The sequence below is a fragment of the Octopus bimaculoides genome, chromosome 20 (assembly GCF_001194135.2).
Source record: "Octopus bimaculoides isolate UCB-OBI-ISO-001 chromosome 20, ASM119413v2, whole genome shotgun sequence".
Classification (NCBI taxonomy): domain Eukaryota; kingdom Metazoa; phylum Mollusca; class Cephalopoda; order Octopoda; family Octopodidae; genus Octopus; species Octopus bimaculoides.
Window position 1 is genome coordinate 47,161,423 of NC_069000.1, and position 14,777 is coordinate 47,176,199.

Consider the following 14,777-nt stretch of genomic DNA (forward strand, 5'->3'; position numbering starts at 1 on the left):
ATATATACATAGTTTTGTGTGTATGTGTGTGTGTATGTATATATATATATATATATATATATACATAGTTTCGTGTGTATGTGTGTATATAGGTGGGTGTGTTCTATGAAGATTAAAGTTATCTAAAAGGTCAAACTGTATATATGTATCTATGTTGTGTAGATGTTCGTGTGTATAGTGTACGTGTATGTCATTATTAATCGGCCAAATCTCTGATTGACACAAACACCAAAATAAACATCTACACCCAGAAACATAGGACGGACACACACACACGCTCTGTTTAATCCTGTTTGTGGGAAGCTGATGTGGTGTTTGTGTATAAACACTGACATTTTCCTCCACCCATCCACCCACAAACATACATATATACGCATATGTGTATATATGTATGTATGTATGTATGTATATATATATATATATATATATATATATATATATATATATATGCATGTATGTGTGTATGTGTGTGTGTGTGTATATGTATATACGTATGTGTCTCTGTATATATGCATGTATGTGTGTATGTGTGTATGTATATATATATATATATGTACATGTGCTTCGTTGATCTGGAGAAGGCATTTGATAGGGTTCGAAGGAAGGTGATTGAGTGGGCATTGAGGAAGAGAGGTGTACTAGAGGTCATAGCGAGAAGAGCAGTGATGAGTTTGTATGAGGGGGGTAAAGACAAGAGTTGGAATTGGATGAGGGCCGTCGGAGGGGTTTGCGGTGAAAGTTGGTGTGCATCAGGGATGTGTGTTGTCACCATTCTTGTTTGCAATAGCGATTGATGTGGTGACGGAGAGCGCAAGAGAGGGACTGCTAATGGAGAAACTGTATGCAGATGACCTTGTTCTGGTGAGTGAGACGATGGGAGTTGTGAGAGATCTGCAATGCTGTATGGGAGTGAGACATGGTGTCTGAGGGGTGAGAGGGATGGCAATTTTGAGAAGGACCAAGAGAGTAATGGTGAGAGAAATGTGTTGCATGAGGCTGTTTGATAAGAGGAGGAGGACTGAGGACTTGATGGGGATGCTGGGGCTGGAGGAACTGGTGGAATGGCTGGTAAGGGTGAATGGAGTGAGGTGGTATGGGCATGTGTTGAGGAGGGTGATTGCGTTTGAGGTAAATGGACAGCGAAAGCAAGGTAGACAGAGGAAAATGTGGAGGGGACAGGTGGAAGAAGAGATTAGGAGGGTTGGCTTGAGAAGGGTAGTGCCCCTGAGTATGGTTACACACACTGTGTGTGTGTGTGTATATATAGTGACAGTTGTGGTAAAACTGACAGAATGGCTTGAAGCATTTGTGTACTCACCATATATTTATCCAGGCACAAGTGTGGATAAAACAGAATCTATTTCCTGACCCTTCAATTTCCAGAGCTATCATTAATGGGTGAACAGTCTTATTGGAGGACTAACCCCCTCCTCTTCCTCTACCCTCATAAGTTGATTTTAATTGCTCAATACAGTCATACCTTGATATATAAGTTAATTAATTCCCGGAGAATGCTCATAAATTGAAAACTTGTAAACAGAAAATCCAACTCGTAAAAGCTCGTTAGCCTGGGGTCTCATAAAGCAGGTCCTTGTAATGTGAGGTAATTACTGTATTGTCTTTCTTTAAAGTATAGTTAAAATTTTATTGGTCCTCAGTAGAATTGTTAGGGCACCAGAGCCTCTCAAAGGTCCTCTGTGCCTGTGATCCTTAGGAAGTACCGTTCAAGTATGGGGAGAAGGTGACATAACCGAAGCCATATTCTCTCTCTCTCCCTGTAAATCTGTGACCTTGAGCTAATGGTAGAAGTCAAGAGTTAAAGATAAATTTCAACAATATTTGTTTAATGTCAGAGATTAATTAGCAAAACAATGTTTCCAGAGTTGAACTTGTCTAACAAGTGAGTTGGTGTGAAGCCATGTTAAGACTGAAGTCCTTCCAACCATTGAAGCTGGTTTAACCCTTTAGCATTCTGATTACTCTCTCAGCTTTAGTAATTATTTATTCACATTGGCGTCAGGGAGCGCATCCAGCTGTAGAAACTCTGCCAAATTAGATTGGAGCCTGGTGTAGCCATCCGGTTGCACCAGTCCTCAGTCAAATCGTCCAACCCATGCTAGCATGGAAAGCGGACGTTAAACGATGATGATGATTGGTTTGCAACATCTCGTAGCTTCGAGATTTCTTTGATGTGATTGTTTATTTTTAGAATGACATTTTAGGTTAGGTGTGAGAGGCCAGCTTAGGCAGATTTGAACATAAAATAGGTGAAATATTTGGGCAGGACATGGTTGATTTAAATGTTAAAGGCTTAAGTTTATTGGGTTTTTTTTGGATCAAACAATGAAAGTAGAAATAATGACATCATCATTACTTTCACATCCACTTTCCCATGCTTGGATGGATCAGATGAGATTTTCTGTGGCTGGGTTGCCTTTCCTGTCACAAACCCTCACTTATTTCCCAGCAAGGTAATATTTCCCCATTGTTGGGATATATTATCACAGACAACTGGAAACAAGACACCTTGGGCAAGTCCCTTCAGTCTACTGTAATCACAGGCCAACCAATGCCTTGTGAATGAATTTGAAAGATGGAAACTGCCTGGAAGCCTGTGTGTCTATGTGCCTCAGCAAATTTCATCCGATCCATGCAGGCATAGAAAAGTGAACATAAAGTGATATTGAATTTGAAAAATTATACTGAATTAACGATGAGACACATCTTATTCATCTCTTAATTATATGTTAGTGTTAGGGTGCAGTCACCGATGAGAAATTTGCTAAAAGAATTTTGAAACCTAGGTCTGATCAGAATAAAATAACAAAGTAAAAGTTTTTATTTTCCATTCCTTTTGAAGATTGCTCTTAAATTGGTTTTGGTCGTTTTGACTACTTCTAGCATGTAAAACCTGCCTGTTGAAGGCACAAAAAACATATTCTTTTGAATATCCTCTGCTGAAATGAGGGGTTGGTCTAATATGCTTATGAACCTTTCATGTCATTGAATGCAGTATATATCATCATCCTCCTCTTTGTTCCATGCTGGGGCATTGAGGGAATGGTTGAACTGGATCTGACAAGTCAAAGAGCTGCTTTGCTTGGTCTCCAGTGTCGGCTTTGACATGGTTTTTATGGCTCGATGCCCTTCCTAATGCCAACTATTTCCCAGTGTGTGGACTGTGTGCTTTTCATGTGGTACCAGCATCAGCAAGGTTACCAAGTAACTCACAAGACTCCTTGATAGAGATGGGGTGCGGAATTGAGGGAAGTGGCTTTGTTCATTGAGTTAGAAAACTAAAGTATGATGGTGTGTGTGTGTGTGTGTGTGTGCAAGAACCAGCATATTGGTGTAGAGGAGGTACATGGCTACCCTGGTATGAAAGGGAAATTAGTGTCAGGGCATACCCTCAAGGGTGGATAACAAGAGAGTATGGACAGAAAATCAACAATGGCTGGCTGGGTAGGTAATACATCACCTACACACATAGTATTAATAGTATCATGTATATTGACTTACTACTATATAGTATTACGTAATATTACATAATCGTGTGTGTATGCATATATATATATATATATATACACACACACACACACATACATATATATGTAGTATTGTATGAGAGAGAGTTATTTAAGGAATGGCCCAGATGATGCCATGATCTCGATTCTTTATTCTTTGGTAAATGCACCTCATGGCATTCAATATTTGAGGTCAAAATTACATCTGGTTCTCTCTTTGACAATCCTGCCTTCACCGATATGGTGGTGATAGAGGTGGGGGTATCACAACATATGTAGTGGTGGTGGTGGCAGAAGGAATATCACATAAGATGGAGGAGGTGAGTGTCAGGACAACATATCACATGACATTTTTGCTGCAGTATAATAAATATTGTGTTAATCTCAGACTGTAATATTAACTCCCCATTATATTCTGGTGTATTCTGGATATGGCTGATGTGAGGCCAGTTTGAACGTAAAACAGCTTGAATATTTTGGCTGAATATGGCCAGTTTAAATGCTAAAGGGTTAAACCTGACACCACACATTTCAAGAGAAAATTCTTGGTTGCTATGTCTAGCTTGACAAGCTGCTCCATAGAGGATTCCTTGTCTTGCTGTTGTCTCAACTCCTGCTCTCTTTACAATAGAACCATTTTTCAATGAATATATTTGATGAATACAATAGTTTGACATAAGAAAGTAACAAACTTCTTTATTCCTGTCTTCTTTAATGTTGCTCTGTCTTTCTCTCACAATTGATCTCTTTTTTACATTTGATTCTCTCTGCCTCTCCCCCACCTCCTTCACTGTCTCTGTCTTTCCTCCTCCTCTCTCTTTCTCTCCTGCCACCATAGTTTACCAGACAGTCTGTCCTTTGGGGAAGAAGAAAGAGAAGAGCCTCCACCAACTGGTTTCTGTGATTTTATGGGAGAACCGACACCTCCTCCCACTCCTTCCCATCCTTTCTGTCCATTTATAGCTGGGAGGGGGAGAGGGTGAAGAGGCGGGGGGTGGGGTTATCGTTTCCTCCTGTGATACAAGAAGATTAATACAAGTCTTAAAGCTTTTGTGTCCAACAAATGTGGTGGCGGCAGTGGGAAATATATTTATATCTCTTCGTGATTGACCTTGAAAATAATCTGAATGGATTCTCAATGTCTTCCTATCTCTCTTCCCTCTCCCCACCTGCTTTGTCTCTCCCCACCACCACTTCTCTCCTGCTCTGTGTGTGTGTGTGTATATATTGTATATGTGTGTATATATATGTGTGTGTGTGTGTGTGTGTGTGTGTGTGTGTGTATAATTGACAGTAACTTTGAAGTTTTACCAGTCCTTACAATATAATCTTTGTTTCGTTTTATATAATCCATGTTGCATTTATTTTAATTTTAAAGTTAGAATCCTGTTTAATTGAGTTTATTTCTGTTAAACGAGACATTTTGGTTATTTTTAGTCTTCGCTGTTTCAGCTCCATCTTGGATGTATTTTCAATTCTTGAAATGAGAAACAAATTTGTTCCTAGTTTTCTTTTTACATTATTTTTTTATATTATTTCTTTTGTATCCATTAACTTTATCACTTTTTGATAGAACCTTTTTCCTTCTAATTTTGTGAATTTTTTTTCTTCTGTTTAATTCCTTCAATCCTTTTCATTTCCAAATTTCCAAATCCACTGCCTTTGTTTTGAAAATATTAAAGAATTTATTAAAAAACTTTGTTGCTGGTGTTTGGAACTTGAGTTCATATGAAAATATATCTTTGCTTTGTTTCATTCATTAGACTGCGGCCATGCTGGGGCACCACCTTGAAGAATTTTTAGTCAAATGAATCGAACCCAGGACTGTTTTTCAAGCCTGGTACTTATGCTATTGGTCTTTTTTGCCAAACCACTAAGTTAAGAGGATATAAACACACCAACACGAGTTGTCAAGCAGTGGGGTAGGGGGACAAACAGACACACACATGACAGGCTTCTTTTCACTTTCCAGCAAATAAATCCACTCACAAGGTTTTGGTCAGCCTGATGCTGTAATGGAAAACATTTGCCCAAAGTGCCCTGCAGTGAGACTGAACCCGGGACCATGTGGTTGGGAAGCAAGCTTCTTATCACATAGCCACACCTGTACCTATTTAGTGGGAAAAAAAAACTTGCTTTAAATCAGGAAGTGTCACAGATGTGAGGCCAGCCTCAAGTGGTTGGGTATCTAAAGGATTGAGGAATACTGATCTCAACACCAAATCCACAACAACATGTCTCTGACCTTCAGACCCACACTTTAACCGGTTAGTCTGATTATCCACTTTGGCCATTGATGTTATCTGCTTTCACTCAATCTAAGAAATTATAGGATTATTTACTAATTAGAGTTGGAGTTTGCGGAACCATAAATTAATGAGTCACAGCTTGAGTTTCTATAGACCAGTTTTATTTCTCTTGTTTATATATACCCTCCCTGTAGGGGTAGTATTGGGGGTGGTTCTGTTAAATTGAGGCTCTGCCCCTGTACATAATCTCTTCCTCACAACCCATCTTCCTAAAATCTCCCCCATCCCTCCACCCCTATTCACCACTCACTGCATTGCTCCCCCCTTCCTTTTCACACTCTTGGTTTCATGAACTTACCCATCCCCTCACCCTATCCATTCCTCTACTCTTCTTGGTCTCTTGAAGGTACACTTGACACATCTTCTTCGTTGTCCTCTTTCTCTCATTTTCCCCTTCCCCAACCTGAGTAGCCATGTGCCCCCTCCCCCTCCACACCCAAACCCCCTTTTCGTCACTTGGCACAAAGCTGCCTCCCATTCTCAGTTGAAGAGTTTTGTCCTGCAAGTTATTTGGTCACCTCAATGCTGCTGGTGCCATGTAAAAAGCCCCCAGTCCACACTCTGTAAAGTGGTTGGCATTAAGGAAGACATGCAGCGGTAGAAACCATGCCAAAGCAGTCATAGAATCCTGGTGCAGGTCTCTGATTTGCCAGTTTCTGTCAAACTCTCCAACCCATGCCAGCGTGGAAAATGGACCTTAAATGATGATGATGGTGATGACTATTAAATTACGTGAATTTTTTAGAATTTCTCGATAGAAAGTAATGTTCAATTGTCTGATTTTTTTTTTTTTTTAAATTTCATTCTTTTACCTTGTTTTCCATTTTCTTCAGGCACCTTCTCTTTAAATGGCTGACACGGTAAATGAGAATGCCATCGACATTTCAGAAAGCGATTCTGTCCAGCAGTGCAATGAAGACCCCTTAAACTCCTCAAAGGAACTTGTTATTACGATCCAATCTCCAGACAAATTGAATTCCTTGACATCTGATTATTCGGATGCTGAGAGAGGTTCCAACATTGTTCTGGAAAACCAGGAGATGACATCCTCCAACAACTGTTCCCCGGATCCTAAAGGTAAACTCATTATTACGATGCCTTCTCCAACCTCATCACAAATGTCAAGCGGAACCGAAACCATTCAATTGGAAATCTCCAATGGATCATCAATAGATCAGAACTCCCCTACCATGGAAATGGACCAGTCTAATATCGGATACTGTTTAGTGTGCAATGATCTTGGATCGGGCTATCACTACTCGGCATTTTCTTGCGAGGGGTGTAAAGGATTCTTTAAACGGACTGTCCAGAAGAATTTGATTTACAAGTGCAAAGACAGTGGAAACTGCATCATCAACAAATTCACGAGAAACAGCTGCCAACATTGTCGCTTCCAACGCTGTCTGCAAGTTGGTATGAAAAGAGACGGTAAGTGGAATATGTTCTCTTAGACACTTCTGAGTCTACTTTGATTCTTTTGCAGAGTCTATCGTTGGGCTGTGTCCATGCTGGGGCACACCCATCGAAGTTGTCATTAATCATATCAACTCAACTTGTAGTCTATTATAGATTAGCCTTACGAGTGGAAACTGAAAGAAGCCCATTGTGTCAAGATATATGTTTATTTATATGCATTGTGCATGTGTGTCTCCTTGTCTTGACATCACATGAGGGTTGTAAACGAGCCTCACCGTCATACAAGTGGTGGTGTTCATTTCCAGTGTTCTGTAGAAAGTTTTCTAAGTGTGGGGCAATATTACTCTTCTTGGAAACAGGTGAAGATTGGCAACAGGAAGGGTGTCCAACTGACCCATGCCAGCCTGGGGAAATGGACATTAAAACAATGATGATGGTTACACTTATTCTATTATCAACTTTTGAAACTTGAAAGACAAAATGGATCCGGCTGCGATCTAACCCTGTAACTTCCTGCAGTAATTGTATCCTGCAAATATCGCCTATAATAATCGAGGTGCCTCTTTTATGTGTCATGAAAGGTACTCCGTTAACATAGTCTTTATTTCTGACTTTTCATATAATCAGCAGTGGTACCACACAGAAGTGTACCCCATTTATGCACCCTCTGTATCTTGATCCCTATGCAGAAGGGATCTCCCCACAGAACTCTACCCTATCCTCTATATTTGACGTCTTCTGGGCCCTATTTTCTCTCTGCCAGTTGCTCAACAGAAGTGACTCGGACACCAGGGTTGGCTCTTCGCATCAAACATTATAGAATGGCATCTAACAGTGAAAGAATAGTTGACAGGTTTAGAAAGAGACACATGGAACACCGACCACACTGGCGCTAGATGGCTCGTCTTGTTAACGAGAAGAGAGAGAGAAACATGTGACAGTCCAGTGCCATTGGTACTATCCTGTTGCGTTGGAGTAAGATTAACCACAAATTTTTGACTCAACAAATAAGCAAACACACCAAACACGTTTTGTGGGAAAATATTACAATAAACAGGTGATTTATTGACCTTGATAGCTTTTGTTGTGGCGGCGATTTGGTGCTGACCCCCACCCCCAGAAGTGGTGGTGGAGAGGCAGCACTAGTAACAATGACAATCCCTTCATTGTCCGTTGGTTTCCTTCCTTTTTTTCTTTTTTTTGTGATTGTCCTTGAAAATCATGTTTTCGCTGCTGTTGTTGTTGTTATTGTAAATGTTGTTTTTCTGGTTGCTATAGTTGTTGTTGTTGTTGCAGCTGGTTGATGTTAAGAGTAATCCACTTAACTCCCACCCCCACCCTGAAGGTCAGTGAGTGCAGCGTAAATTTGTCAGAAAAGCAGGATGTGGAGCAGTTCACTTTGTAAAAAAGCCTGGGAAAGTCATGAACACCTCAACATTACGCTGTTAGATCTGCTGCATTACATCCTCAACAGAGATCATCATCATTGTCATTAATTCAATGTTAATTGATTGTATTTTCGCAAATCTCATTTAAAAAAAAAATCACAGAAACAAAACCAGCAGGTTCCTCCAAACTGGTTGTCGTTGGCCGTTTTCTCACGTTCTGGGCCACAACCCATTGAAGGGTTTCAATGTCAGGAAGTGGCAATGGGCGCCATTCTCAAGCAGGATATCGATGCAAACACTTCTGAAGAACTCTGTGTCTTGCAACAAGAATACCTTTTGCAATTTCTGCAAAAAGTACAAGAGAAGGGTCACAATTTCATGGAAAACCATTTTGAACTTAATGCTTGCATCTCATAAGGCGGGGTGGGGGGTGGCAGAATCTTTACCATTCTGGGTGAAATGCTTAGTGGCATTTTGTCTGTCTTCACATTCTGAGTTCAAATTCCACTGGAGTTGACTTTGCCTTTCATCCTTTCAGGGTCAATAAATTAAGTACCAGTTGCGTACTGGGATCAATCTAATTGACTGAACCCCTCCCCAAAAATTTCAGGCCTTGTGCCTAGAGTAGAAAAGAAAGAAAAAAAAAAATGCCTGCATATCAGACAAAAAGGCTTAGTGGCATTTCCTTTGGTTCTTTACATTCTGGGTTCAAATCTTGCTGAATATATATATATATATGTATATATATATATATATGTGTATACATATATATATATGCATATATATATATTTCAGCTGCTCCAAGATTAATGAGATGTGATGCCATCAACATTCTTTAGACTGATGAAGTAAGCCAACATCTGAAGAATTGAGATCCCTGAAATAAGTCAGTAAACTTTAAGATAAGCCTTGGGAAGTGAACTCCAGAGGGATAGCATTCTGGGGAAGAATGACTGGGTGTTGGGATTAGCATGTTGCCTGGGGTGTCATGTGGTAAACATTGACACACACAATGAGGGTGTTAATGTGGAGGGCAGGTGTGTTTGAGGGGAGATGGCACAAGAGGACCCAGTTTCAAAGAACAGACACCATTCTAGTTGTGGTACAAAAAATAAAGGGAGGAGACAGCATATGGGTGAGAGGGTGATTTGTGAGGGATTTGATACCAACCAGTCAGGTAACCCTCGTCTAGATGGATTTTGGGATGTCTGTGTGCAGCAGCAGCATCTCAGGTGAGAGAGCAACACTCCATTGTGGACCTTACCTGAGTAATTATTGTCTCTCTCTCTCTCTCTAGTGATTATCTTATTTTATATAATTTACTTTAAACTTTTTAATGAGCAAATTAATTTATAACTTTTTTTAAAAATTCATCTTTCTGTTTCTTTTTTTCTCAAAAATTGATATTTTTAGCTGTGCGAGAGGATCGAACCCCTGGAGGCAAACATCGACACAAACGGCGCAGAGTAGAAAATATTATCGCAGAGAATGATGATGGAGGTGGTGGTGGTGGTGGCGGCGGCACTTCAAGGAACCAGGATACATTACTGGAGAGGGTGATCAGTGCAGCACCAGACAGGTTACCAAAGACAGGAGGTGAGGGTTAGGGTGAGGGTGAGGGTTAGGGGGACAAAAGACAGGAGGTGAGGGTTAGGGGGACAAAAGACAGGAGGTGAGGGTTAGGGGGGCAGCGAGGGAGACAGCCTGTGGGCAAATTCTGATTTCTTCAAATGCATTTTAATTTATTTTTGGAACAGTGGGTCTTGAAGCAATTAAAACTATAAATAGAAGCATGTACATGGCCTGGCTCTCTGTCAGTTACAACAAGTGTTCCATGCAAGTGGCTGAGTACTCCACAAACATGCGGACCCTTAACATAGTTCTCAGGGAGATTTAGTGTGACAAGGTTGGTCCTTTGACTCACAAGTATTCATCTCTGCCAGCCCCGAGTGGACTGGAACAAATAAAGTGTCAAGGATGCAACGCACCAGTGGGAATTGAACTCGTGATTTTACAATTGTGAGCTGAATAGCCTTACCACTAAGCCACACGCTTAAAAACACTTTAGAGAGAAAAAGTTGAAGGCTGTCCATGTGACTTGAACTCATGTCTCCTGTAGACTTAACAATCATATTTATTGCTTTATCTGCTTTGAATTTCACTGTCCCCCACCCCCACAAAAAAATATTTCATACTCTCTCGAAGTTTCTAAATTCTTCTGACGTCAGCATTATATTTTGTTGTTTTATTATTTTAATGGGTTTTTTTTTTTGATAATGACGACTTCTCTCCCTTTATAGAAATCTTTGCTGGTGAAGTTAAGATTTGCAACCTGACTGGAAATGAACTTCTTCAATGTGGTTATCTTGAGTTGAAATATATCATTGATTGGGCCAAGAAAGTACCAGGTAACACACATATATCATCATCGTTTGTCTTCATCATTGTTCTAATGTCCCCTTTTCATAATTCTGAAATATAGGATGACCATGAAGTCTGCATTACCTGGGAAATATCCCTAATACTCTTGTGGAATGGGCTCCTCAATCACTGGATGTTAGTCCCCTTCACTTCTTTTTCTGGGGTAAGATAAGGGAGAAGTTTTACTCCATGAAAATTACAGATATAAATCATCTGAAGGAACTCTTTGTTAATGAATGTGTTTGAAATTCATGGAAACATGGAGTTCCTGCATCAGGTTGATATGAATCTTGCAAAGTGCATCCAACTTTGTCAGAAATGTCATTCATTAATGGAGTTCATTCAGGGTTTCTCATCTGGAGTCCATGTGATCTTTGGGGGTCAGATAAGATTTTCTTATTGAAATTTATCGACAATAAATTACTTCTACAAAATATTTTAATTACGATTCCTGATAATATTTAATTAATAGAATTGGATGTTTTTATACATCAAATACCTATGGCGGTCCAGTAGAATAAAATAGGAATGGGGTCGATAGGCCAAAAAATGGTTGAGAACCACTGCTGTACTTGAAAATATGCATTTTTGCTTTTGTATTCAGACTTTAGAGTCAGCCTGTAGAATCCAGATGTTTTAGTTAATTTTAAGTAAAAGAGGTGATCCTGACGTAGAACCCTAATCTAGAAAATATACATCTGATTAACTATTAACCCGTTTGTTGACTTGTTTCTGTTGAAATTCATTGTCGTTTGTTTCTATTAATTTTGAAAATAGTGAAGAAGTCAGTAAAATAACCATCATTGATGCTGGAGCAGTCTCAGGGGAACCAATATCAAAATAGTTAATAATCCACTAAATTAGTGTCTGATTTTAATTACTGGTCTTTTCCAAATGGTTACAGGTCTAACTGAATAATGTACTTTATCCCCACCACCACCAACCCCCCCAACTGTGTAGTGAAAGTTGAAAACCACTTTATTCTTTGTTCTTTTATTCCCTGCCAGGATTTCGAGATTTATGTATCACAGACCAGACAGCTTTGTTGAAATCCTCGTTCATGGAATTGAGTGTTCTTCGTCTGTCGTACAGGTAGGCCACTGGTTCTGTTTTATGGTAAAACTGTCAGTTATATTGTTTCTAACAGATATGTCAGCCTGTCATCATTCTGGAACATTTTCTGATTTGGATAATTCTTTCTGACTAGTCTGTACAACCAAGATCTTTATATCTACTGGAACCAGTCTCCAGTCTGCATCCGTTTCACTACACTACCAGGGTCCATTCTAAATACTATGACTGTTTTATGAGTGGTCTTAATGACCACCAGGATCAGTCTTCAGTTTATTGCGTAGGAATTGTCCTGGTATATCATTTGTCCTATGGCACTCCTAGCAAAGACCTGCCATGCTTGAGACTAACCAGTCAAGACATGAAAATGGATCCAGGCCTCACCTGCCAAGATTGTCATTGTAACAAAGAAACCCTAACCAAATTACAAAGTGACCCTTTAAAATTCCACTCAGGCTCCTTTCTTGTAATATTCCCATTTAATTATTTTCCTTTCTCTTTTACTTATTGCCACAGATCAATGGGAATGGACAATGTGATAAAGTTTGCTGAAGGTTTGCTCGTTCCAATCAACTACGCTACCAACATGGGTTGGGGCAATGAACTCATCAATGCATCTGTTGAGTTCTCCCTCTGTCTCAAGAGTATTCATCTTGACCACTCAGAATTTTGTATTCTCAATGCTCTCGTCTTAACATATCCAGGTGAGTAGTCACACCCAAATGTTGCAAACATTGGGTTTCTTTTTTATTTCTTTTTCTCTTACTAACATTATTTACCTGGATTGAAATACCCAGCCATTTACTGGAGAAATCCTTTTGGCCAGCCACTCTTCCTGGTCACTAGTTTAATGTCTCCTTTTCCAAGCTCACATGAGTTTCGTGGAATTCAGAGAGGCAGACTTTTTGTGGTCAAAAACCTTCCCTGTTGCCATTCCTCACCTGTTTCTGACAATTATCTTGTGATGTCAAGACAAGAAGACCAAACGTGTGTGTGTATGATGGGCTTCTTTCAGTTTCCATCTACCAAATCCTCTCTCTAGGCTTGTATCAGCTAAGGGTTATAGTCAAAGGTGCCAAACAGTTTGGTTTTGTGAAATTTACATGATTGGGAAAGCAAACTTCTGGCCCAAACAGCCATGCTTGTGTCTTTAATTAAACTCAAAGGGTTTGTAACAGTTTTGAGCAAACCGCAGCCCACGGGGCTTTCCGAATGACCTGTCTAATGAAAAATGAAATGACTTTGAATTTTTGTCTTTTAGCAGTATGGCTTACCTGATGATGATGATGAACCTTGTCTCATGCAGCCTGCTTCTTGTCAAAGGTTGCTTCTGCTTAGATTATAATCTAACAAAGAATTCATTCCACACACACACACACACACACCTGTGCCATGTAATATATAACAAATCTTGTTTCTTTTTCTCTTGATTTCTTTTTGGTCATCCTTGCTTTCTCTCTCTGCTGTAGATGCCTCAGGTGTACAAGACAAACAAAAGGTTGCTGCCATGCAGACGAGAATCCTCGACACACTGCGACGCTACGTCTCCAAGAAATACTCCAGTGACCTCCAGCGTTATGGCAAGATGCTGCTACGTCTGCCAGCCCTTCGCACCCTCAGCGCCAAAGCTGCCGAACGTTTCCTCTCACTGACCCTGGAGGGCAGTTCCCACATTAATGAACTTGTGTCCCAAATGATCAGCTGATCAATGCTGACCCTTGATCACTTTAACCACCACCACCATCATCACTCCCCCGACACCACCTGGTTTAATGGTTGTGTGAGGAATGTCTTCTTTTTTCACGGAACAAACAAAAACAACCGTTGTCTTTATTCCCCCCCCCCCGGTTTCTTTATTTTGTTCATTGCTAAAACTTTAGCCAATTTTTTGTCATTTCAATTAACCCTTGGATGGATACTGTTGGAGGGGAAAAGACACATGCATATAATCAACATACATTATTTAGATTTTTCAGATTAACAAAGATTGTTTGTTTTTGTCTTAGTTCTGTTATTTATTTTATTTATTATAATTAAGGCAATGAGCTAACAGACTCGTTAGCAGACTGGACAAATTGCTTAGCAGTATTTCTTCCAGCTCTTTACATTCTGAGTTCAAATTCCACCAAGGTTGACTTTTGACTTTCATTCTCACAGGGCTTTGTGTCAAAACGGGAAGCCTTTATTATTAGTCTTTCGCAGTCAATAACAGAACTAGTTGGATAATGGTGGGGGTTCCAATGTAACCGCCCCCTCCGAAATTGCTGGCCTTGTGTCAAAATTCGAAAGTACTTTGAAATGAAGAAAGGCAAAACCAACATTCCTGGCATTTGAACTCAGAACATGAATCCCAATGAGGTTCGAGAAGCATTACCACCATGCCGCCCGAAATGGTGGCTTGCATTTGTCCCTGCTTTATGTTCAACGTCACAGGGGTCGATTGGGGGGGGGAGGTCAATAAAACAAATACCAGTTGTGCACTGGGGCTGATGTAATTTGTTAATAGTTTAACAACATTATCAACCCGAGACAGATCGCAGCAGCCACTTATAAAGATATATCTTAACAGCTTCATTAATAATATTTTCTTTAAAAAATAATGAAGAGTTTGGAGAGATTTAGCAAAATAATTAACTTTTAATAGGCTT

At 39.9% G+C, this 14,777-nt stretch overlaps 1 protein-coding gene across 1 annotated transcript in view; it reads left to right on the plus strand.

The window, feature by feature from the left end:
- Window positions 1-14,127, plus strand: part of LOC106871286 (retinoic acid receptor RXR-alpha-B) — a 17,080-nt gene extending 2,953 nt beyond the window's left edge. Inside the window, exons 2-7 of the mRNA XM_014917658.2 lie at window positions 6,667-7,261; window positions 10,051-10,233; window positions 10,938-11,045; window positions 12,066-12,150; window positions 12,646-12,833; window positions 13,599-14,127. Of these exons, the coding sequence (XP_014773144.1) occupies window positions 6,682-7,261; window positions 10,051-10,233; window positions 10,938-11,045; window positions 12,066-12,150; window positions 12,646-12,833; window positions 13,599-13,834 (1,380 nt within the window). The 5' untranslated portion in view covers window positions 6,667-6,681 and the 3' untranslated portion in view covers window positions 13,835-14,127. The remainder of the gene's footprint in view (window positions 1-6,666; window positions 7,262-10,050; window positions 10,234-10,937; window positions 11,046-12,065; window positions 12,151-12,645; window positions 12,834-13,598) is intronic.
- Window positions 14,128-14,777: the final 650 nt, after the last annotated feature.